Genomic DNA, 24,059 nt, shown 5'->3' with positions numbered 1-24,059 from the left:
CTAGGTAATCTGTCTCTTCAGCTACATTCGAAATTTTCTCCTTGTATTTTGAGTTCGCTATATTTGACCATCTCACTTCCTACCTTTCTCACACTTTCTTTTATATTTTCTAAATTTTGGTCTCTCTTTATGCATTTTAGATACTTTATCTCTCTTCCAATTTTCTAATTTCATTTCTGTTATATCTAATCTGATGTGTCATTTGTCCACTGAATGATTAATTTCATTCAGTGAATTCCATTTCATTCTTTTCAAAACTTCTTGATCATTAATTTTATTATCTCTTGTTCCTAATTGACATTTTTGATGCAAACTTTTACTATTTTAATTTTTTGCTAAATTTATTGGGTTGACATTGGTTAGTAAAATTATGTGTTTCAAGTGTACATTTCTCTACTACATCATCTATATATTGCATTGTGTGTTCACCAGAGTCACTTCCCCTTCCATCACTATATGTTTGACATTATACATATTTATGTTACATTCTGAATCAGATTAATTCATTATTTTCTGTATTTGAGATTTGATTCTGTTGCTTGTTTCCTTGTATGAACTGCCATTTCAATGGTACACCCATGTTCTTAGAACTTTGTCTGTGGGAATGATTTAAAACCTAGATTTAAGCAGTGTTGAACTAGTATGCATTTGTATTTGCTTCTTTTAGGTATGTGGGATACTACCAATTCAGAAAAACTCAACATGTTTGGCTTTTGGTTTGTCAGGATACCTAGCAGTGTGAAATCTGGACACCAACACCTCAAACAAGTGACCATAATAAAAACATTCTGGAAGTTCTTTAGGTATTTTTGGTGTTTCATTATCTCTCTTAATTCTATAACAAAGGAGTTATTTACTTTATCCTGAGGCTCAATATTTAGTCAAAGTTTCCTAGGTAATGAGAGATGCAAGATATAAAGCTAGGTTTTCTTATTGCAGCATAAAAATTGTTACAAAATATCAAAGGTTTTCTAATATGGGTGAAATTCACTTTATAAATAGTAGCCTAGTCCTGATTGTGCAATGGCAATGCAATACAGTTTAGGAGATTTTTCATTATTATCAGAAATTTCAATTAAATAAGACATTCCTGTTGACTCATGTGTCTTCTTTCTTTTATATGGTATTTATATATTCTCTATGTTTTGTAGATTTATTTTAATTGATCTTGTTTGGGATACCAATATATTTAATTTGTGGGCTCATGTTTTCATTGAATCCTGGGAAATGGTTAGCCATTATTTCTTAAATATTGTCTCGAATATTCTCTCTGTACTCTGCTTTGTAAACTATATTAAAGTTTCTTATTTTGGTCTCTCAGTGTCTTTCATATTTTCCATATTTCTATATTTTTATGTAGCGTATTCTAATAACTTCATCATGACGACCTAATTTTCTCTTTATATTTATTTAAGTAGGTGTTTAATGTTTAGTGGGTTTTTTTTTGTTTGTTTTTTTTTTGTCAACGACGACCTTTTGGTTTCTAAAGGTTGTATTTGCCGTGCTTTCATCATATATACCTGTGCATTTTTCATAGTGTTCTTATAAATGAATATTTATTTTATTTTTTATCTCTATAATTATTTTCAACATATTTACTCTATAGTATCCAATAGTTTTCGATTATTTTAAGTTCATGAGGTACTAATCCTGTTGGACATTGTGTTAGATGACTCTAAGTCACAATGTATTATTTCTTTATGTGGGTTGTAGTATCTGGTTGTGAACTCGTCTTCAGTGTTTGTGTGTCTGTTGATCTCCCAAAGATTTATGTATTGTATTTTTCTGTGGGAGGACTCCAAGGATTTCACCACTCTGGGACCAATTTTATATTAATTTCTCAGTTCAGGAGTCTCGAGCCTTATGGTTAGTGTAAAAATTCAGATCCCCTACACTCGGTTATAATTTTCACTTAAGATTTTGTTTTAACTCCAGCCAGAATCCCTGGCAGATGAATTGAGCTTGCGAGTAGAATGTATCTATTCCCTCGAGTAGAATGTATCTATTCCCTCCTGCATGCCGAGGGAAGGGCTTGAAGGTTCTATGTTTAGGGAGGGTTTTAATTTACATCTCTACAGTCCATATTGTGTAAGGTCACGCATTTCCTAAAGACTTCAGTAGGAAATGCGTGACCTTACACAATATGGAGTGTAGAGATGTAAGTTTTGGGGACACAAAAAACCGAGAGTTGTTAGATGGGTGGGGGGGGAAGGGGGTTGGGGATGGGGGGAAGGGTGAAGGGATTGGGGGGCGACTGGTGACCACAGGATGGCCTCAGGGTTTTTTGAGAATTACTTTGGGGAACTTATTCAATAGTGTTTGGGGATTTTGTTGGGTGTCCGATGGACATGTGTCCTGTTTGGGAGACCACCTCAGGGATGCTGTGGATGCCTGGTCATGGCATTTGTACACCAGAGGCTGGACATTAATGAATGCCAATTATAATTTTATGTGTATAATGTGATGGCTCCGTGTGAGGTCGGGGTGGTGGTGGATGGGGGGAGGGGGGTTCACGGTGTGAGGGATGTAAAAATAAAACTAAATAAAATAAAACTAAAAAAAAAAAAAGTTTCTCCTAACGGTTAAGCCTTCAAGGCAGGTTCAGTATCTGCCTGGCTGTGCTCATTATGGTACAGGAGGAAGGAAGTTTCCGTCATATATTGTGAGCTCAGCTATCTGTTCAAAACTTTTTTTTAAGAAATTACATTTTATTCAGAATTTCCATACATTTGAAATGAGGAGTGAGGGAATCAGTCAGTCTGCCATCTTCTTGTAAATTTATTCCAGCTGAACATACTCCATTTACTGAATAACCATTAAACTGATTCTATTATGTAACTCAAGACTAGAAAAAAAGTGCTGCTATAGAAATGACAGTAAATATTGTGATCATAAACAATCTAGAAAAACCTAAAATCTTGACTTGTCTAATTTCTTTCTTAACTCTTGTGATATGTTAATTACAAAATTGAAGCTAGGACAAGGAAAATTCTATAGGCAGCCATCTCCTTGGTTTATTTCCCTTAGCAACCATTACTATTCTTTTATATTCACAACTCTGTTTACTAAAGAACATACTGTCTCTAAATAAAAAAAATTATGTGCCAAATTCCCCAAGGATCTTGTATTGGCAGCTGACAATCTTTGTGGTTATTTCAAGGCAAAGAAAAAAATCTGTATGGCTATTAGGCAGAAAATATGTTTTCCCCTTATTTTAGTCTCAAAATTAATTGAGTACCATTATGTGATAGGAGTTAATACACACAAAAAATGAGTAACTGGCTATCAAATCTAGGACATTATTTCACACAAGTGACAGCAGTCGCCTCTGTGATTACTTTTCTTGTACAACTTTGCTTCATTTTAAGAAAATCCAAAATGACAAAAGCATAATGGTATAGTGATGCTTTTCCTAATTTTTCTGAAGATCACTAGTTCTTCACAACAACTCAAACAGGAATCCTATCATGAAACTGAAATGAAATTTCCCCCTTTGTACTGCAAATATCCAGATGTGAAAGTCTGCAGAATCTATTCCCTTCATAGAAATTCATAATCACATTTGCATATCAAAGGCCCTAAGAAGTTCTAGAGTAAGAAGACTTTGCTTAATCCAGTGTTTCTCAAACTTATTTGGAAACACGATAGTTTTTCTTTCTTTTGAAAAACTTCTACAGTATTTTGGGATGCACTGAGTTTGGTTTGGTGTCATTCATTCTTACATGGGCCCTTGGACAAATCTCATTAACTTATTTTTTTTCTTATTGTAAAATGGCCATGAAAATAATATTTCCTCGCCGGGTTATTAGTGGGATACAACTAGATACATGTGAAAGCTCTTTGTAGATGTAAAGTTCTCTTCAAATGCAAACAATTTGTAAAAGTTAGTGGCAGGATGTTCCTATTATAAAAATGTTTTTATTTTACACAATTATTCGCTGAAGGACTAATTTATATTACACATTCACATTTCTTGTGGCATTTAAAGTGAATCTATGAACAAAATCCATTTTTCTATCAACTATTCAAGAACTTGTATATTTTGGAAATGTTTATCTTTAATACTGTTAAAATCCCTTTTGTAATTTCCTCTGATGGAGCGATAGCTAGGTGAAAAACATTCCATGAAGAAACAGTATGTGCAAATGTCCTGAGATGGAAATGACATTGGTGTGTTTAAGTACCAAGGAGAACCTTTTATGCTTCTTTGGCAGGAGAATGGCAAAAAGGGAGATAAAGTTGGAGTAAAAGGGAGTAATCAGCCCGGACCAAGTCATGGAGAAGCTCAGAGGATTTCGGTGAAAGGATAATGAGCAGCAGGGGCCTGACAGAATTTCACTTCTGCTTTAGGAGCCCTCTGGCTTCACCAGGGAGAATATAGTGTAGGTGGGAAAAGTGTGAAAGCCAGAATTAGAGGTCATTGACAGATGAGAGATGATTATACTGTAGACTAGGGTTGCCACCGTGCAGATAGAGAGCAGTGGTCCAATTAAAGATGTATTTTGCAGGCCCGAGTCACAGGATTTGAAATGAACTACATGGATAATATAAGAGAATAGAGGAATCATGGATGATATCCGGTTTTTGACCTAAGTGAAAGGGCAATTTACTAACACTCAGAGAGCTCGGTAGTAGCCAATTTACGCAGGGGAGGAAATCAATTATTCTTGACATGGCTACGATATGCTTTTAATACCCATTAGGCATCCAAAATAAGAAGTTGAATAAAAAGTTGTTGGACGTAAAACATTGAATATCAGCATTATGTACTTGATGTTTGGAACTACAGTGGTACCTCGGTTTTCGAACATAATCCGTTCCAGAAGACTGTTCGAGTTCTGAAACGTTCGAAAACAGCAGAAGCTAGGACTCAGGATCTTTCACTCAGCAGAAGCCGCATGACATGTTCGACTTCCGAGGCATGTTCAAAAACCAAAGCATTTATTTCCAGGTTTATGGCGTTCGTAAACCAAAATGTTCATCAATGGAGACGTTTGAAAACCAAGGTACTACTATACAGGATATCCGTTTCTTTTCCTTCTTCCAACTAAGATGTTTGTATTTTGGGGCTCCCCCTTCCTGGGACAGGTCATATATGTATGCCTATTCCAAAGGTTTGTTACATATTTTTCTTCCTAGAAACATAATTGGCAATAATTCACACAGAACACATTAGGCACAAACCTATTTTTTTTCTACTGTCTAGAAAAAGCCTTTTATTTATTGTATTCTCCTTCACGTGGGGTCAAATCACTTCTGCATTCTCATAGCACTCTATGCTTTCCTTTGCACCACGTGCCACAATTTTGGTAGCTAATAATATTTTTTTTAAAAAAATCCTTCTTTACATATAGAAAAGAAATTATGTAGCTTTCTATAGCTCGCTTCTCCGTTCTGGCTTCATTTTCCTTTTTATGCTAGTATGTAGTTTAGGAATTCTTTCAGCAAGAATCTATATGTAATAATTTCTCTTTGGTTTTGTTTGTCTGAAAATATTTGTATTTCTGAAAATACTTTGTCTTCATTCTCAAATCACAGTTTACGGGATATGTGAAAATTTGCCCAGCACATTGAAGGTATTATTCCATTCTCTTGTAACATCTCTTGCTGATGAAAAGTCTGCTGTCAATTTTGTCACCCTGTAGGTATTGTCTTTTGTCCTCAGTACCTTTATGATACTTCCCTGATCACTGAGGTTCTGAGTTTCATTCCAACCCAGCTAGCTGTGAACTAGTTTTTATGTATTCCAGACTGGTTGAGCTTTATTCAAATTGAGGACTCATATAAATTGAAATGTATTCAATTTTGTTAAATGCCGGTCATTTATATGAAATATTGTCTCTTCCTCAGGCACTCTGCTTTCTCAATCTGACATGTGTTTGAGCTATTTATTCTGTTCTTTACTTCTTCCAGTAATTTCAGCAAATCAGAATTGTCCTCAGCGTCTTTCAATCAATACATTCTTTTTTCTTCTATAATGAACCCATTATTGAAAAAGTTGTTTGAGTTATTATTTTAATAACTGTACTTTCATTTCTAGACTTTCTATTTTTCAAATCTTCCTGTTCACTATTCAAAATGGACTGCCCTGTTTTTATTGAAAGACTTCCATTCCATTCTTGAAAAAAAATGTTTTGAATGTTAGAAAACACTTATTTTAATGTCCTTCTCTGTCTTCTTATTTTGAAACTCTTCAGGTTTACATTCTCCCTTTATTTTTGTCATTTGTTAATTTCACTCGTGAGAAGACTCTTTTTCATACCCATTGTAATTTTAGTCTGTGAGCTTATTTTGCTTAGGAATTCCACACGAGCCCTGGTTTGTGGTGGTACCTTCATTGTACAATTTTGTGGTTACATTTACTTAGGCTCTCTGAGGTTAACTGTCAAATGCTACAATTAAACGTAATAAAAATTATGCCTAATTTTCCACTAAGGAACTTTCAAAACATTTTTCCTTATCTATTTCTTTACTTTTTTTCAGAAGATAATAATTCAAATAGAGTTCTACTGACAAGTTTATGGAGAATTATGCCTTCAGTGGTAAGATCACCAGCGTTGCATGAAATTTCCCGCAAGTGTATCATGACACTAGATAAAACCACCTGTCCAAGGATCATGGAATCTAATTTGTAATTTACATTAAACAAAATAGATCTTTGTCATAACATACTAAGCCTATGGTACATACTGAGCCTACTTTACTTAAATGCCTTATAAAGATATAAATTTTTAAAACGTGTCTCTTTTCCAACGTTAACTTATGTACACGAGAAAGCAAAAGAATTGATTTGCTGAGCCCCCAAAATTAATCAGGTGTTTTACAAATATTGCCATATTTAATTACCACATGCATCCCGGTCCCCATTGTAGAAACGAAGGAAATCAGGCTGAGAGAGATTTCCCCCTGGTCACACAGCCAGGAGATGGTCACTGGCGTTCACTGTAGGGAGTGGTCTTTTTTCTAGACCACGCTGCTGCTATAAAACATCCTGCAGAAAAATTCCTTAAGTTCAGTTTATTTGGTCTTCACTGAGCAGCCAGGTCTCTAAAGCCAACTGGAACTATAATACAAATGTCTTGTACTCCTAACTAGAGCACAGGCTTCAATATGCTGAATACCTGAGGAAAATTGTACCTGCTTTCCCCCAGTCTGTTTTCCATCCTTTGCGGTCTCCAGGTTTGCCCTGAGGACCATGATTTGCAGATACTCTCTACTCTGCTCTGCTCTGTGCTCCTATCTGGCCCAGGGCTGCCTCATGGCTCCTTCAGACTGAGTTGCTGGCCTTTTCTGAGCTTTCCTATTGCCACATATAGCTCTGACATGAACACGGGCCCCAAAGTGCATTAATTTTACACGGTTTAGCCCATTTCTGAGTCTTTATCTCTGAAATAAGAAAAATTAATTCCTCCTTTTTAAACCTAGCTCTCAAACACTGAGCACTTTACAGTTTGCCTACAATCTTGAATTACCACTGTGAAGATACAAAAGACTAACTGAAAATCAAGAAGTCTAAATAAAGTCTAAGGTTTATATGTAGAGAGAACAGAGGGGCATTTGAGAGAAAGATGTGAGAGAAATAGAGAAGGGGGATGCAGAGGGAGGCAAGAAATTTTGAAGTTATGACTAGCCGTGCTCCATCAGGGCCATTGTACGATTATCCCAAATATAACTTTCTGTTAAGCTGTTTGCTTGTGGATATCTCAAATGACCTCATCGCAAAATAATTGGGAAGATGATTTTAACCACTGCACATGTGAAATCAGTTTGTTAATATATGTTAGTAATTGGTGGAATATAAAGATACATCTTGGACATAGCTATCAATCATCTATCACCTTTTAGGTCTAAGGAAAATCCAAAGTCAAATATAATTGCAATATTAAATCGATTATTCTTCACACATATTGTTATTGCTTCTATTATCATGGAAAAATCAACAATTAGTATAAAAATCTCCCCCCACATCCCAGCACTTTCTGAATTTTGAATATTTCAGACATAAAATCAAAAAGAAACTGTTTGCAGGAAAAATGCATCTTAGTATTTTACCATAAGATACTTTGAAAATAACATACTGGTTTACATACCCTTTCTTTATTTCACCAATCACTATTTTATTATGTTCTACAAACATTGTTGAAAGCCTATTATGTGTAATTACCTAATGGCATTTTAAGTGGGTGTTTTATGGGGGTTTTTGATCCTGTGTCTATTTAACTATAAAGTATAAATAACCTACCTTGATTAGGTTGTAAAAATTTTAGTCCTGCACATAAAGTATGACAAGATTTGGGGGAAATAAGAATTGAGAATCGGTTACTAGTCAGATAATTCAAAGCAAAGGATTTCTTCCTGAATGGTTTATTAAATCAAGGCAAAAATATTGCACGTGACTTTTGCTTATGGTTGTCTTAATCTTTCAATTCATTTTGCACCAAAGACACAGGTTTTCTGTTAATGTAAGCTTGAGTGATTTACAACATATTATGTTCACAATATCTAATATGAAGAATAATAGGCTGAGATGTGCTATCAGCTGGAACTGGACCTCAAATGCAATATAATTTAAATATACCTTATATTACTTCTTCCAATTTCTCAGAATATTCAGCTTCTATTAAACCTTAGAGTATTCGAGTTCATAGAAAACAGTGTATTCATGGATTTCTCTACATGAAAAAGGGATTCACAATAATATGAAGTATAGTTTCCCTTGGTTAATATGCAGCATTAACAAGATTATATGCTTATAAAAGATAGTTATATTCATTGTACTATACATAGTTTAAAATATACACCCCGTGTTAAATGGAATCAACAATATCACCTAAGAAATTCCCAAAAAAGTCTCATCTATGGGTTGAAACAAATGAAACTGTCAGTTACATACTGGGTCAAAAATGGCTGACTGTTGGTTTCATGTTCTTCTAACTAACAGAATTCATTATAGAGCCTTATTTTCCACACTCTGACATCCTGGTTTTGTGAAGAGCACTATCATTGCATAATTACAGAGCGGTGACCATTCATCTTTACAATTTCTCAGAATGGAAACAAGATCATGTATCTCTTAGAAAATCTCTATGATTTATACCATACGTGTTACAAATAAAGAGCTAAGAACAACCTTATCATTATCGATCACTGTTTTAAAGAATCACAGAATTCCCAGCCAGTTGTTTGAAAGAAGAGTAGTTCTTTTTCTTTAGGTTTGCAATATTTGAGTAGTCACAATATTTGATTTTTTTTTGATATTTTTTTCAATTTGCTATCAATTATCAACCATCTTACTAGGCATCCAGTTCTTCTAAGAAACCTTTAACCCGTTAAATAGCTAAGCCAGGTATAAGGACTAAACTATTATTCTTTCAGTCAATTAAGGGTTTATGCAAGTTGATATAAGAAGATGATTCACGAAAGATTTGTTATTTACCATGTATACATTAAAAAGTAAAAGTAGCATGAGATGACCTCAGGAAAGCAATACATATTTTCGGATTAGACAGTGAAATAAAGTAAATGTATGATATATTGACAAATTCACATTGCCAATGTTATGAAAAAAATGATGTGGCAAAAAATTAAGAAGTAGTTTTCATTTTTGATAAGGGGCCTGCTTCCTATGACCTGTTAACTTATTATATTTTTAATATGAAAAATGAACCACTAGTGTTACAGAAGCCCAAAGTGAGGGGAAACTACTCCCTTTCAGAATGCATATTAGCAGTTTGAAATTGCACCCAGTTTTTGTTTTCTTTGTGTTAGTAGGCCTCTGTTTAATTAGAGTAGTAGTTGCAAACACATACGTGCGTTTGCCAGTAACAACTCACAATTTGTGCAAAGTTGAGTCTTCGAAACTGAGCAAATTTGCTCTCAATTTCCCTCCAGCGATTGCTGAGCTGGATCTGAGTTGGCTCCACTGCCATTGCGGCCCCATCCTCAGACAAGCCCTCAGCTTGCCTACGCACTGCGTTCAGCTCCTCTTTCTTCTTCTGCAATTCCCGATCAATTTCCTATTGAGTAAAACCAATACAGGGCCCAGGGCAGTTAGCTAACCACATCAACCAACCTGCAAGCAGCACATACTTCTCTCAGAAATTTTATAGGCTGTTGTCATTTTATTTTCATTTTTCATAATTTACAAATATGGAAGCCACCACTGTCATCTTCACCCAAGAATCCAAATATTACTTCAGGTATCCTTTGAATGCTCAGTTTCAGATATGTGAATTAAGGAAATATTTAAATTGATCTAACATTTTTCTTTCTTCTCAATTCCTATGGTGTTTTGGGGGGTTGACCCAAATTGGAGGGACTACTTTTGATTTATTTGGGACCATACAGATAGAATATAATTTAGAGGGTAAATGAATGAGTTATTTCCTTTTTATAAAGTTTTGAGGAACTCAACGGAGAATGAAGCAAAATAAAAAGTGTAAAATAATAACAGAAAGAAATCTTCAGACAATATGCAAATAAATCTAAAGAGATTTGACACTGATGTGTGAAGATGTTCTGATGAAATGAATGTGCTAACATGAGAAAGAAGCCGTCCATATACCGATAAGTCATTTGTTCATCTGGAACAAAGATACACAAAGTCAATCACAATTTTACCAGAAAACGCATGACATTTCTTAATTCATTGTACATTGTCTAAAAATAAAACAGTTGATTCATTCAACATTCTATCAATCAAAAAACATTGAATACATTTACTAGAACAAAACGCAATACAAGGAAATACATTAAATCAAAGAGAACACTTATAGAGGAAACCACCACATCAAAATTTTAAATATGATCCACACAGGTTAAGTTAAAGAAATGAAAGTGTAGCAAAAAATTCTACTATTGACATTCTAAAACAACATTACCTTTATTTTCCTTTCATCTTGGGGTTCAGGTAGGCTGGCTAATTTTTTTTCAATGTCATCCAAGCATTTCAGGAGGTCATCAGCCTGCCTCTTGTACTGATACCACTGATGAGAAATTTCTAGAGCCTTTTTTCTTCTTTGAGACCTCAAATCCTGTTCATGGTGCAGATATTATTAAAACATCAATATATATGTATAGCACACTTCTGGTTGTAGATATTTAAAAATAATCTGAGTCACTCATCTTCTTGTACAACTTTGGTTAAGTTTATATTTACATGCTAAACATCCAAACAGATGATGAATTATGTTTTTATGTGACAGGACCCACGTACATGAATCTAGGAAACCTGAACAACCCACTGAAGATATTTTCTCTTGGCTTGTTTACACTTGTTTAGAAATCCTGTTAAATTTAATTGTCAATTAAGTTATCATGTGATCTATTTGAAATAGTTTAATATATGAATACATTTGAGCTAACTGGATACTGGCACAAACTTAATGAGTTTGTATTTGACTTTTAAAATAGTTTTAAAAAATTCCAAAATTTATATATTAAGCCCTGGGGTTCATAAACAAAATTTTAAGTTTATACAGCCAAGTAACTACATTCACAGTCTTAGAAATAAATCCCTGTAAAAAAAGTTTCATGGACCATTAATAGTTTATGATTAGAAATATAAAGTCACCTTACTTATCATATAAATTGTTTCAAGCTATATATGTAGAAGTGTGAAAATTGTATTTCTGTTAGTATACATGAAAATGACAATTTAAATGTTATAAAAATAGTTTTTCCTTCAAGGCTTACACAGCCAATTTTTTCTTAATACTATACCAAGTCATGCTCCTAATGCAACATAATGCATATTTTCTAAAGAAACGGGATAGGACATGGTATCCAATCAACCTGATGTGACTGATTTAATAAATCAACAGATGGGGGCAGGAATTAACCATCGTGTGCCTTACAATGTCTTCCCTGATCAACAGAATTTGTTGAAATGCCATTTTATGGTAACACATGGAAACATAAGAGCTCAGAATATAGCTTTCATTTCTTCAGAGCATTAGCAATTAGGGCTTCATGTACAGATTTAACTGGAGGAAAAGAAAATAATGAATATCAAAGACCTACTGAAATATTCATTGCATTAGAAAGTTTTGACCTTCTCTGAAATATTACAGAAGGACCAGAATCGGAGCCACTGGGCAGGTTAACACCATTACTGAATTGTGGTGAGAACTGGTTTGGCAAGTGGAGGAGATTTTCATTAATTGCTTTTAGCATATATTTGCAATAATGATTTCCTTCTCCATTTTGCTTAAAATTGGGGATGTAAAATTTACTGCAGTGTACATTTTTAGTTGAATTTCTAAACCTCCTGTGGAGGTAATAAGTGCCTGGGATGATGAGCCAGATGGAATGCTGCTTTTTTCAAAGGTACCAAGATACAGACACGAAGGAGAGTTGAGCAGTACCTTATTCATGACACAACTCACATCTCTGCCAAGAGAAAGGGCTTGTGGTCATAAAATCTGAAACTCCTTTTATTTCCTAAGCACAGGGTGATGTGTACTGTGTAAAGGTACTTAGAGACATTATATAAGTTTCTTTACAGGTATGCCAGATAACCATTAAACACTGCTGTTCAGTAGGACACATATCATCATATGACCACTGTAGAAGTTTCTGAAAGCTTGGTCACCGTTGGAAATGTGTGAAATACGCAGCTCTCTGCTATTCTGAGCACATTATGGCTTGTTCTTGCATTCCCTCGAGGAATAGACCTTTTATATTTACTATATTTATCAGCAGTTACCTTCAGAACACCTGCCGGCCAATTAGACTTTCCTTGTGGATTCCTTGCAGGCACAATATTGTGTAATTACATTCTCAGCAGTGTTTATTTGGTTGTCTGGCTATATGGGAAATGGTTTTATACTCTTATTTGCATATAGAAAGCAGATTGCATTCACCTACTAGGTGGGTCCACCTACATAGTTACACAGCTCTAAGAGACTGATTTACAATGAAAAGCTCGGCCATTAACAGTATTAGAAAATCAGCCATGCAAGCAAATAGTGAGTATTGCAAAGCACATTAAAAAAAAAGGTTATTCCACAAAACTCTTCAGGTGTCCAGTCTCAGCTCAAGAACTTCCTAGATATTACTATAGAAAAATCAATACTTTATTCTGTCCTTTCTGCACAAATCCAGATGAATCACATGGGTACATGAAGCAATATACTACCACTGGTTAATATGAAAGTACCAGTTCTTCAAGGACACTAAAATTAGTTTTGAGGATTTCTATGTAAATGAAAGTAGACTCTTGTCGTTGCTTAATTAGCTGTAAAGAGTGACTCTCTTAAAGGCAAAATGAAATTAATTGGAAAAAATCAAGTAGAATCCCAGTCTTCATTAAACAAATATTAGGTTACCAAAAAATTGGACTTACTCTAAATAAAATCACTAAAATACAGGAAGCAGAAAGTCTAAAAAATGTAGATTGGTTATTTTGGCAATTAAGCAGGGTTTTTAAGACAAATGTAAAAATAGCTTATAAAAATAAACGAGATTAGAAAATGAAATGTGTAAGTACTATAAATGATGCATTTTATTATCTTTTGATTACTACTCAGAAAAATTTGTCTAAGCAAAAATACTCAAAATCTGTAAGCAACACATCTTTCAAAATCAAAGACACCACTCAAAAACGTTAAATAAAGCACACACATTCAACAGAAAAAAATGTATTTCTGGTGACTAAGATTCTTAAGCAGATTTTATTTATGCACAATATATTTTACCCTACATATGAAAAGAAACCACAGGCAAGGTATATTATAATTTTAGCTCTAATACCTTGAGAGCATTATGTTTTGTCTGTAACAGCTGCTGTTTTATCTTTATTTCCTCTCGCTTTCTCTCATCTGTGATTCTTTGTTGTAAGTTGTCTCCTCTTTGCAACAATTCTTTTACAGTACCCTCATTGTCTTCACTCTGATTAAAAACAACAAGTACAGTCTTCATTTTGGTTTTTAAAAAGCTGTACATCGTTAACAGAGATAATAAAACATGTTATTTAAACACACACAAAAAATCCAATTTGAAACTTTCAGGGAGTGTTCTTGTAAGATACTGTGCTCACAATTTTTCTTTTACATGTTTCACTTTAACTTTTAAAAGAAGTAAGTTTCCTTCTGTCTAGCTCAAAAGGACATACTTGATAAGGGGTATATGTAGGAATATGGGGAACTAAGGTACTTCATCATTTCAGACAAGTCCTGAATTGCTGTGAAAGCATTCATTTGGCTTTGATTTTCAGTATATTTCTAGAAATTAAAAAAAGTTGGGACAAGTACACTAAACTTGACATTTATAATGTTAACTAATCCATATAAGAATATGGATGTGGATATGTGAGTGTGAGATGGCAACAGACCTTACAATTTTAACACACTCCTAAGTGAAAATATTTTGTTTTAAATTTACATCAATTAATATCTAATGACCTCTGCTTTAAATAAACTACATGCCCAAATTTAGGACAAATGTTAGGGCATGAGTTAAAAATGATGTGCTAAATTGCTGGCAAATGTTGCAAATCATTTCAAAAATGTGTCATATGTGCATGTTATTTTTCAATAAATACAAATTAGCATTAAAAGATGGATTAGAAAAATGGCTTTAACATTTTCAATATGCACTTTGCTTTTTTAGACTATAAAAATATTTTCCTTTTATGTATTTTGAATTAAAATTATTTGAATAAGTGCTGGTCTAATATACTAGCATATGTGACAATGTGATTTTTCACGTCGACTTTCTTATCTGTTTCAACTCAATATATAAAAACTTTCTATCAAGGAGGTTCACCTTGCAGTGGTACCCAAGGTACTCTCATGAGCTCAGAATAACAACTATCAGACAACTGTTAAGAAGTCATATGTGTGTGTATGTGTGTGTGTGTGTGTGTGTGTGATTGTTTATAACTATTCATGGTATTAGATGCTACACATTTAAATCTATAATGCCTATTTAAAACTTTTACCACACAACTGAGGAACTGTTCACTTTTCAGAATAAATAGGTCTTTCATCTGAGATTTGTCAGTTCCTAGTCTAATGAAATAGTATAACATAGACACATATATGTATAGCATGTCAAAGATCTGACTCATTTTAATGTGTCTTTAAAAAGCTGTGCTATTTCCTAGGACTGAGGACAAAAACATAAAGAAACAAAAAACCCCATATCACTCCTTTCCTTGCACCAGGTGAAAGCTATTGGGCATAGGTGGTGATCAGCCCCAGAGAGGTAAGCAGCACTCTTTTTCACCTCGGTGCCCTCTGGTTTCTTCTTTGACAGGAAATAGAGGTAGCTGTAACTCAGCGTCTTGGAAAGCCTCTTCTTGTCTTTCTTTCCAGGAGCTGAGATGTCAAGGCCACCAAACCCCGGACATGGGGCGTACTGACTCAAGCAGCTCCAGGAAGTCAGAACTGATACCAGTGGGAACTAAGATTGGTGGGAATAGTTCTCCTATGGCCTCATATGCCTATTACTTTAAATTTATGTATTGCCTTTTGATGTCATTTTCAGGCATTGTCTGAGAAGTCTCTAGCACTGAGACATGTCTGAGAAGTTTCTAACACAATTATATGGAAAGCTTAAGAATGCCATATAGGTTGATGGCTGTGGAAGAAGAGAAAGGAAATTGTGAAAAGGAAGTGGACAGAGAAAAAGTCAGTGTAAAGGGATGTGATGCGGAAATATTCAAGCCAGAGAGAAATATAAAAGATATTTTGAAATTAATCAGGGTTCAATGACAATGTTATGAGTTTGGGAATAGCCCGCATGGTTACATTTCGTTACTCCCCATGAAATAAGCAGCATAAGTTTATACATATTGTAGACATACACTGTACTATTTACACAACTTTTTGGTAAAACCACTTGTGGTAAACTTTTATAAACAATGTTCATATTATGTGTAATTGTCCCTTCTCTGAAAAAAAAATGCTATATTACCAGAAACATGACTGACAAAAAAAAAAAAAATCAGCCATCTATGATAGTTGAGTTTCTTATTAAATTTCTAGTTTATTTTCTGATTTGACTCTTTTTTCTCCCTATTACATTTTACGCTCTGAATTTGAAGAGAGTGCAGGTCAAAGCAAAATTGCTGAGCTATTTATGAGCATCTGTAAGTACTCCTATATGACCATACCATACTACTTTGGCATTCATAATAAAAGCTCAACAAGAGTACTTTGCATTTGTAATAAATCATTCAAATCACAAAATGTGCAAGGAATGTCCTGAAAATTTAGTTGGAGACTTGAATTATCTAATTTCTTTCCAAATATTTAAGTCAATTTCACTCCTAGTTCATTCACACTTTTATCACAACCAATTTACCATATCTTTATTGAAGTCTTCCTCTTTCAGATTCACCCCCTGCTGAATTTCAGCCTCCAGTGGTTCAAGCAATTTTTGTATATCTGAGTTAAACTGCTCCAATTCCTTCAAAGGAATGGAGGCCTAAAAAAAAAGATAGTGCTAATTTAAATCAAAATTACTTTTTATTAGAAACATAAACCAAAAAAATACATTTGTTCAACCTCCTGGTGCTAAAATAATGACATGCATTATGTTTCCTTATTATATTTTATGAACGTTTTGAAATACAACTGTGAAAGGATCTCAGGATGCAAATAAAGACTAACGTTTAACATCATCAGAGCTAAACACACATGCAAGACAATGCAATTCATTATTCTGTTTTTTCAACAAAAGTCAACTTCCATATATTTGACTCGGCTAATTGTTAATATTCGAAAGTTGGATTTGATCTTATTTTAAATATTCTGATATAAATATCATTTGGGTAAATACGCCTTATCAGAAATTGCCTCATTCATCAAATAACAGTAAACTTAGGTGGAAACGCAGAATTGTCTCCTTATCCTCAACAAAACTACATGGCAATCGGCTCAGATATTTCAAATGACATTTGTAGCATGGAGAAATTCACAGGCATGTTCTCATAAGACAAACAATGTCATTAGCTTGCCTTAGAAATGCTTTCTTTGGCGGCACAAAAATTTCAAATGAATGAAACAAAAATATGTCGCATGAAAGATCTGAATGTTTTCCAACCTTACAATTATCAGTTTCTTTAATTTTGAAATTCATGACTACAGTCTCGAAAAACTTTAAAAGACCTTGTTTTTCTAAAGACACCACTTAACGAGGAGTGATGAATGATAATGTACAGAAAATCAAATATACATGTAAAAGAGTAGGCAATATTGATTTATTAAAGTTCAAACAGTTAATAAAGTAAGCATTTATTCTATTGATCTGTGCCCACTTTGCATTGAAACACTAGAACATATTTGCTACCTGATAGCTTTTGAAAACTCATAGATGACATATAGTAACCTTCTTGTCTTATAGAAGTAAACATTTTCCGTTTGTCAAACCAATCCAGGGACTGCATCCATCAAGTTTGGTCCCCACCTACTCTTCCCCATCACATCCCCAGTCATAGCCTTACTCTTTCCTTATTAGACAGCATCACCTAGAGCACAATAAGGATAAGTATTCAAGAATAAAACAAGTATCTAAAGGTATTTCATTTTTGATGAAAAAGTGAATAATCAAATGCTATTTACCAGGACATGATTGTCACGTGCAATATGAATAAACACTTTTCTTCTAGGCAATTCAACACATGCCAGAGAGAATCCATGGGCTCTTTGTTCAAGTGACTTATTTTCAGTACTAGTTTTTAAATCCTAATGATCATTTGTAATTTGAAACATCGTATTTTAAATATACTTAAACGATGTTTCAATGCCTGTATCATTAACATATTTTTATACTTTTAAACCATATCTTGTTCATAGTATTGTAAAAGTAAAAAGATTAACAGCTTTAAGAATCATAACTACACAAGATAAATATGGTGGTATTTTATGTTATTAAATTGTTCTTCACATTTGCTAGTATGTAATAAGAGCAACTATACTGTTCTACTTGGTTTTGTGAACATGTGATAATAAATAACATTTAAAATAACTTTTCTTGAGTACTTGGATGTGGAAAATAACATGGATCCATTTGTTATACTTCTATACCTGCTTCCTCTCTTAGCTCATCTTCTCTCTATATTGTCAAACACAATGGTTTCAAAGGTTCAGAACTTGGGCCTCCATACCTCTTTCTCAGTTCTCTTTCCCTAAAATTGTATGATCTTTCAACATTTAACCATAACTTTCATTATATCTCACAAGTATTCATCTCTTGCTGTGACCTCGCTTTTGGTTGGTCTGGATTCTCCAAGAGCCAGCTGATTTCTCACTTGAAATTCAACATGTCTAGGAATGAGCTCACTATCTTTCTGCCAGATTTGCTTGCAACACCAAGTTCCCACATTCTGTCCATAGACAACCATTTTTCTCACTCAGGTTTAAAACATGCACTGTGACATTTTTCAACTCCTCACCCTGAAATCTCATAAACATCAAATAATCATCAATGCATTCACCATGATCCACTTGCTTTCTATTTCCAGAGATACCGTCTCTTCTAGTCCTCACATGGGAGCTAAGGCAATAATGTCCTTACATGGTTATACTCTCCTTCCCACCTTACCAGTTCTATCCTATGCACCGGGATCAGTTAATATATTCCCAAAGCATGGCTTTCATTACCCTATTTCTTTGCTCCAAAAGTACAAGTAGAATATACGTCCAAACTCCGGCATGATAGTCAAGACTTCCCGTAATTTTGCCCCAAGAACCTTTTTAGCCTTTTCTGAGCACTCCTATTATTGACCTTCCTTGCAGGGGTATTGGTGAGCTCCTATATCCCTCCCTCAAGGCCCTCGTAATGCTTCAAATCTGTTGTAGAGCCAAAGCGCGTAAAGGAGAATGTCTAGATTGAATCTGAGTTCCACCATGTACTAACTGAGGGACCCAGGATGTTATTTGTCCTCTTTGAGCCTCAGTTTATTTGTAATATAAGAATAAGAAGGGTATCTACCGCATAGGGTTGTTATAAAGATCAAATATGTTAGGAAGTTGTCTGATATACCATAAATGCTCAGTAAATATTGGCTATTATTTTCTCTCAGAACCTATGCATGAATCTGACATAGCATATATGCTCTATAAATATTGGCTCTTATTGTTTCCTCTCAAAAACAGAGCCATCCATTGGCTCAGTTCAAGTCTTTCCTCTCTTGAGAACATACAGTTTATAAAGGAGAAAATAAATGCTTGTTGACATGGTGTTTTTATTTTACCAAGGTATTTGACAAGCTCATGAAATTCTAATGGTGAGCGCAGAGAAATTGAGATTACAATTATGGAAGTTGTGTCATTCTGAACAAAAAAAAATTGTTAATTAATCTGCATCAATGTAGAGAAAGGGTGGTCTCGAGGAGGATATCAAAGGGCTTTGAACTGTTCTGTCCTGTGCAGTATTTTCACAGATATTATTGGGAAACACAAAAAGCATGTATTAAAAAAAAAACAACGCAGAGTAAAACGAATGAGTTCCATGAACACCTCATGAAGATGATGAATTTGTCTGTCTTTTTCAACCTCGAGTCATTCCTGGTACACATTATACACTCATAAACAAATTAATTTTTAATTTAAATATAGTTGGTAGACAATATTATGTTAGCTCTATTAGTTTCAGGTGTACAATACAGTGATTTCCTGAAAAACTAAGTAAATACAAACAAACATTTCAAGGAGCTCCCGAATGATCTAGAATGTGAAATAACATAATTTCTATTGTATAAAATTGAAAAGACTTGACTTGATAAGCACTGCATGTGTGGATATATATATTGATTTCTGGCAAATTCTAGTAACAGCATGATACTACCAGGAGCAAAAATAATCAGCAGATATGAATAGATTTTAAGAAACACTACTACAAAATGAATAACTGATTATTTAAGCAAGATGATGCAAACTTAGATTTCATTAGTAAGTAGTACACATAGGGTCCAGCTTTCCTGATGCAAGACTACTATGCATTTGTTAAAAAAGGTTATTATGCATGTTAGGGATTTGAATTATTCTGTGTGGTTCCAAAGTGAACAACCAGAATCAATGGATAGGAATTTGGAGCCTGAATTTCCATTTAATATAGAACAATGGTTAGTGTTGCAAACTTTTTTTCTTTTAAAAGCAATAATTTTAAAGTAGTGAGTTTCTCACTGCTGAAAGTATACAAGCAGAGGCATAATGATTATGTATTAGGGTACATGTTAGAAATGAAACACTTTTCACATGAACACTTCCCTAAAATTTGATCAACTTACAAGCAAATTCTCTCCTCTGAATTCAAAAGGTTTTATTTATGTATAGCAGTGCAGTTAAATAGAAATATAATACAAGTCATATATGTACTTTTAAATGTTCTATTTGCCATATTAAAAAATAAAAATGGAATTATAATAATATATTTTATTTCACCAATATGCCCAAAATACGATCATATAAAACTCTATTCAATATAAGATTATTAATAAAATATTTCACACTTACTTTTTCATATTAACACTTCAAAACCCAATGTGTGTTTTATACTTAGAGCACATCTTAATTTGAGTAGCCACATTTTAAATATCCCATAGCCATAAGTGGTTGTGGCTACCTTATTGGACAGTACAGACTGACAATAACTATTATAACCATGACATTGAAAAGAACCAATAGTTTATTATTAGCTTGAAATGTGTCACAGGAGTAATATCTTACTAACAATGGTCAAAATGCTGATGTTTTGTTTGGTAAATTATAGTGAATTTAGATAATGCTTATAATGACCATCTCATTCACTAGCATTCAGATACGTTTTTTGAGAGGAATTTTCAGGAAGCCATCAGGGATAGGAAAATTTATGGGAATGGGTCTGACATGTTCTATCAGGAGTCTATTCCTCATTTATGTGTAATCCGTGGCTGCATTTCTTACATATTTGAATATAATGTTAGTTGACTTCTAAGGGTTTATGCTTTGTCTCACAAGTAGACTTTCAATCTTTGAAGTTGGGAATATATTGTATACTACTCTGCATTTTCCATAAGAAATACAACTCTTTTCTTTTATACAGAAAAGGTACTTATTATATCAATTACTAATTGTAGAAAATCCAATCTAGTAATTGAATTAACCAGTGACCAATTTTTTTAAAACCAAAATCACCACAACTACTTAAACCAATCATTTTCGCTATGCTATTGGCCTATCAGATCAGCCATTTGACATCCATGCGATTAATAAATACTCTGTTCAGACACAAGGAGCTGGGAAAATGTAATGCCTTCCTCAAGAGTCACCGGTTCACCGTTAGGTCATGACAATTCTAATACGGAAGGCACTTTCCTGACCAATTACATTTTACATGTCATTCCAAGGTCTTCACTGTCTTCCTACTTTGGAATTCTTATGAAACGTTATAAAAGAAATGCATATAAGAATCCATAATTTAATAGTTCACTCTTGAGTCACCCAACTTTAAAACATATAAAGTCTATAATATCTGCCTCTTCAATTCAAAATTATAAATTATTTAAAATTGAAAGCAATGGTAGATAAATCATCTTAATTATTGTGTGAATTACTCCTACTGACTTGAAAGAAAATACATGACCACAGAAGAAGTAAAATCACAATTAAATCACAGTGTTAGACAGCGCACAAAAGATAGGTTTTAGAATACACAGAGAATAGTCAAACAAAAGTTATAACGTCATAGGATGAAGTGCAAACCAGGCATAGGTTCTGCACAACTTTTTACTTACCTTTTTATCTTAAGAGGTTTAGCATGAATGTGTACTCATACAAAATACAAGTAAAGTAAAGCATAGGGAAGTTTAATAAAGAGATAGATAAACGGACACAAAAGAAAGAAGAGACAGAGAAACTGAGATAGACAACACTTTTTTTTCCTTGATTTTTTAATGTTTCAGATTGCTGAACAGCTATGAATTGTGCTTCGCTGTATGATTTAGGATTAATGAAGTTTAAGGCTTTGTTCAAGTTTTAGCATTAAAAGGTGACTTATATAACAAGTTAACAAACAATAACAGACTGATAAGAGCAAAATCAATTACAAATTGATTCATCGTATATTGGAAGCATTCAAAATTACTCAGATACACTTTATCATTTTTAAAATGTAAGCTTTCTTTTGGTTAAATATTACTTCCAACGTGCATAAATACACTAACATAATAATGACTGTGTTTACACAGACAGTAAAGTAAACATTTGTTAATATGGAATATGTAATCTCAGTAATCATGATAAATGGCCACTACATTCAAATTACACTAAAGTCTAAATTAAAAATAAATAATCCAAGTGCTACAGACTGGTTTATAATAGTTTCAAATCAATCAGCCTCCTCTTTCCATTCTGCAGCTTTGAAAATTTATTTATTATTACAATATTGGTATAGAAAAAAATAAAATAAGAAGAGTTCATGGAAACTGAAATGAATAAAGTTTCAAGGACCAGTAACATCCTATAATACACAAAAGACATACCACTGATATGATATGAAGTTATTAAAATCAAAATATATGGAGAGGAAAGAAAACTTACAAAGAGAAATAAGCATATTGAAAACATCTATCTAGAACAAAGATAATCAGAAAAGATAGTTTATAGATTTATTTATTAACTCATTTTCAATTCATTAAGAGCAAATGCCAAGGAATATAAGAAATGATACTTAAATAGAAAACAAATTTAACTTGTAATAGTGACATTTCATTGGTTGCATTTTGATGTTAGTAAGGTATCAGTTTATCTTTGATCCTCTGAGGATGAACGTGTAAAAATGTGATAACTTCCCAAATTTGTGAGGCTACTTAAAGGACATTACCCAATACATGCTTATTGGTTTTGCATTGATGAGATTGATTCCATGCTCATACTTTTCAGAATTGGATACAAAATACATTGATTGGTTACCATACATACTGGTGGTTCAAATATCAGACCACGTTTATTTAAGTAGAACTTGAATATGTTTCTAATTCATGATTACATGAGTTTAGTAGTAGCAACGAAATGGGAGAGGAAAGGATTTAACTGTAAAATATAAAGGGAGAAAGATGAATTAAAAGCAAAACATAATATTTTGGACAACTCTTTCTTTTCTTTTTTCTCTTTCTCCCTCCCTTCCTCCGTTTCTCTCTCATTTCTGTTTTTGTTCAATTCTTTTGGTTTTTAATACAGAGAAGTGTACTGAGTCACTGTGTTTTAAGTGAAATTAGACATGTTGGTCTGATGTATGCCAGACCAACAAATATCTGATGACGTAAATAGAGGTAATAAGGTATGCAGAGTCCGCATGTTGGAACGGACAAAGCATTTGACTGTGATCTAACAACTTCTAACCAGGCTATCTAAATTTGAGAACTTGGGCAACTCACTAGCTCTCTCACAGCCCCCTATAAATACTTGAAAGTCTCTGGTTCAAGGAATGATTACTTTTGCATCAATTGACTGACTGGAGGAATAATTTTCCTTTTTAAAGGCTCCCAATACGGAATCACCATATAGCTTTAATCATTTTAAATGTCATGCTAATAAGACCCAGTTAGTTCTAACAAATGTCATTGCTCACCAAACTCAATTAATATCTATTATGAAAATATTTTACAAAAAGGATTTGTTATCAAAGGTTCAACAGAATTAACCTTGTTATAGGGATACAATTTCAAATGTGGGGAAAAAAACGTTCATATAAAAATTCTGTTGTTAAGTTAATTTCATATTTATTTCAGTGAAATAAAATTAGCAGGGCATAGTATTGCATAGTTTAAGTTATTAATCTGTTATTATTACTTGAGGATTTTAGCTATAATTATTACACATCCAACACGCTAAAAATTATGCAATACCTATAGATATTTACCCAACTTTTCATTTATGCTTTTTGTTATAATTTGTAGAAAATTTTACTAAAAAGTATACTTATATAACAAGATTAACTGTACCAATTAACGGATCCTGCTCTCTTGTATCAGAGAAAGTGTTAAATTATAAATAGACAGAGAAAGTGTTAAATTATAAAAAGGGAAAAAGATCAACATATTTATATTGATAAAGGTAATTGTTGAAAGTTAG

General features: G+C 33.5%; 1 protein-coding gene across 1 annotated transcript in view; it reads right to left on the bottom strand.

The window, feature by feature from the left end:
• The window catches only part of DMD (dystrophin), a 2,022,175-nt gene that overhangs the window by 1,202,897 nt on the left and 795,219 nt on the right, over window positions 1-24,059 (bottom strand). Inside the window, exons 38-41 of the mRNA XM_081043053.1 lie at window positions 16,309-16,431; window positions 13,753-13,890; window positions 10,881-11,033; window positions 9,834-10,016 (exon numbers count right to left, since the gene is read on the bottom strand). Of these exons, the coding sequence (XP_080899179.1) occupies window positions 9,834-10,016; window positions 10,881-11,033; window positions 13,753-13,890; window positions 16,309-16,431 (597 nt within the window). The remainder of the gene's footprint in view (window positions 1-9,833; window positions 10,017-10,880; window positions 11,034-13,752; window positions 13,891-16,308; window positions 16,432-24,059) is intronic.

This window comes from Rhinolophus hipposideros, assembly GCF_964194185.1.
Source record: "Rhinolophus hipposideros genome assembly, chromosome: X".
NCBI classification, from domain to species: Eukaryota; Metazoa; Chordata; class Mammalia; order Chiroptera; family Rhinolophidae; genus Rhinolophus; species Rhinolophus hipposideros.
The sequence above is the reverse complement of the archived record's forward strand: the minus strand, read 5'-3'. Positions and strand labels throughout refer to the sequence as shown.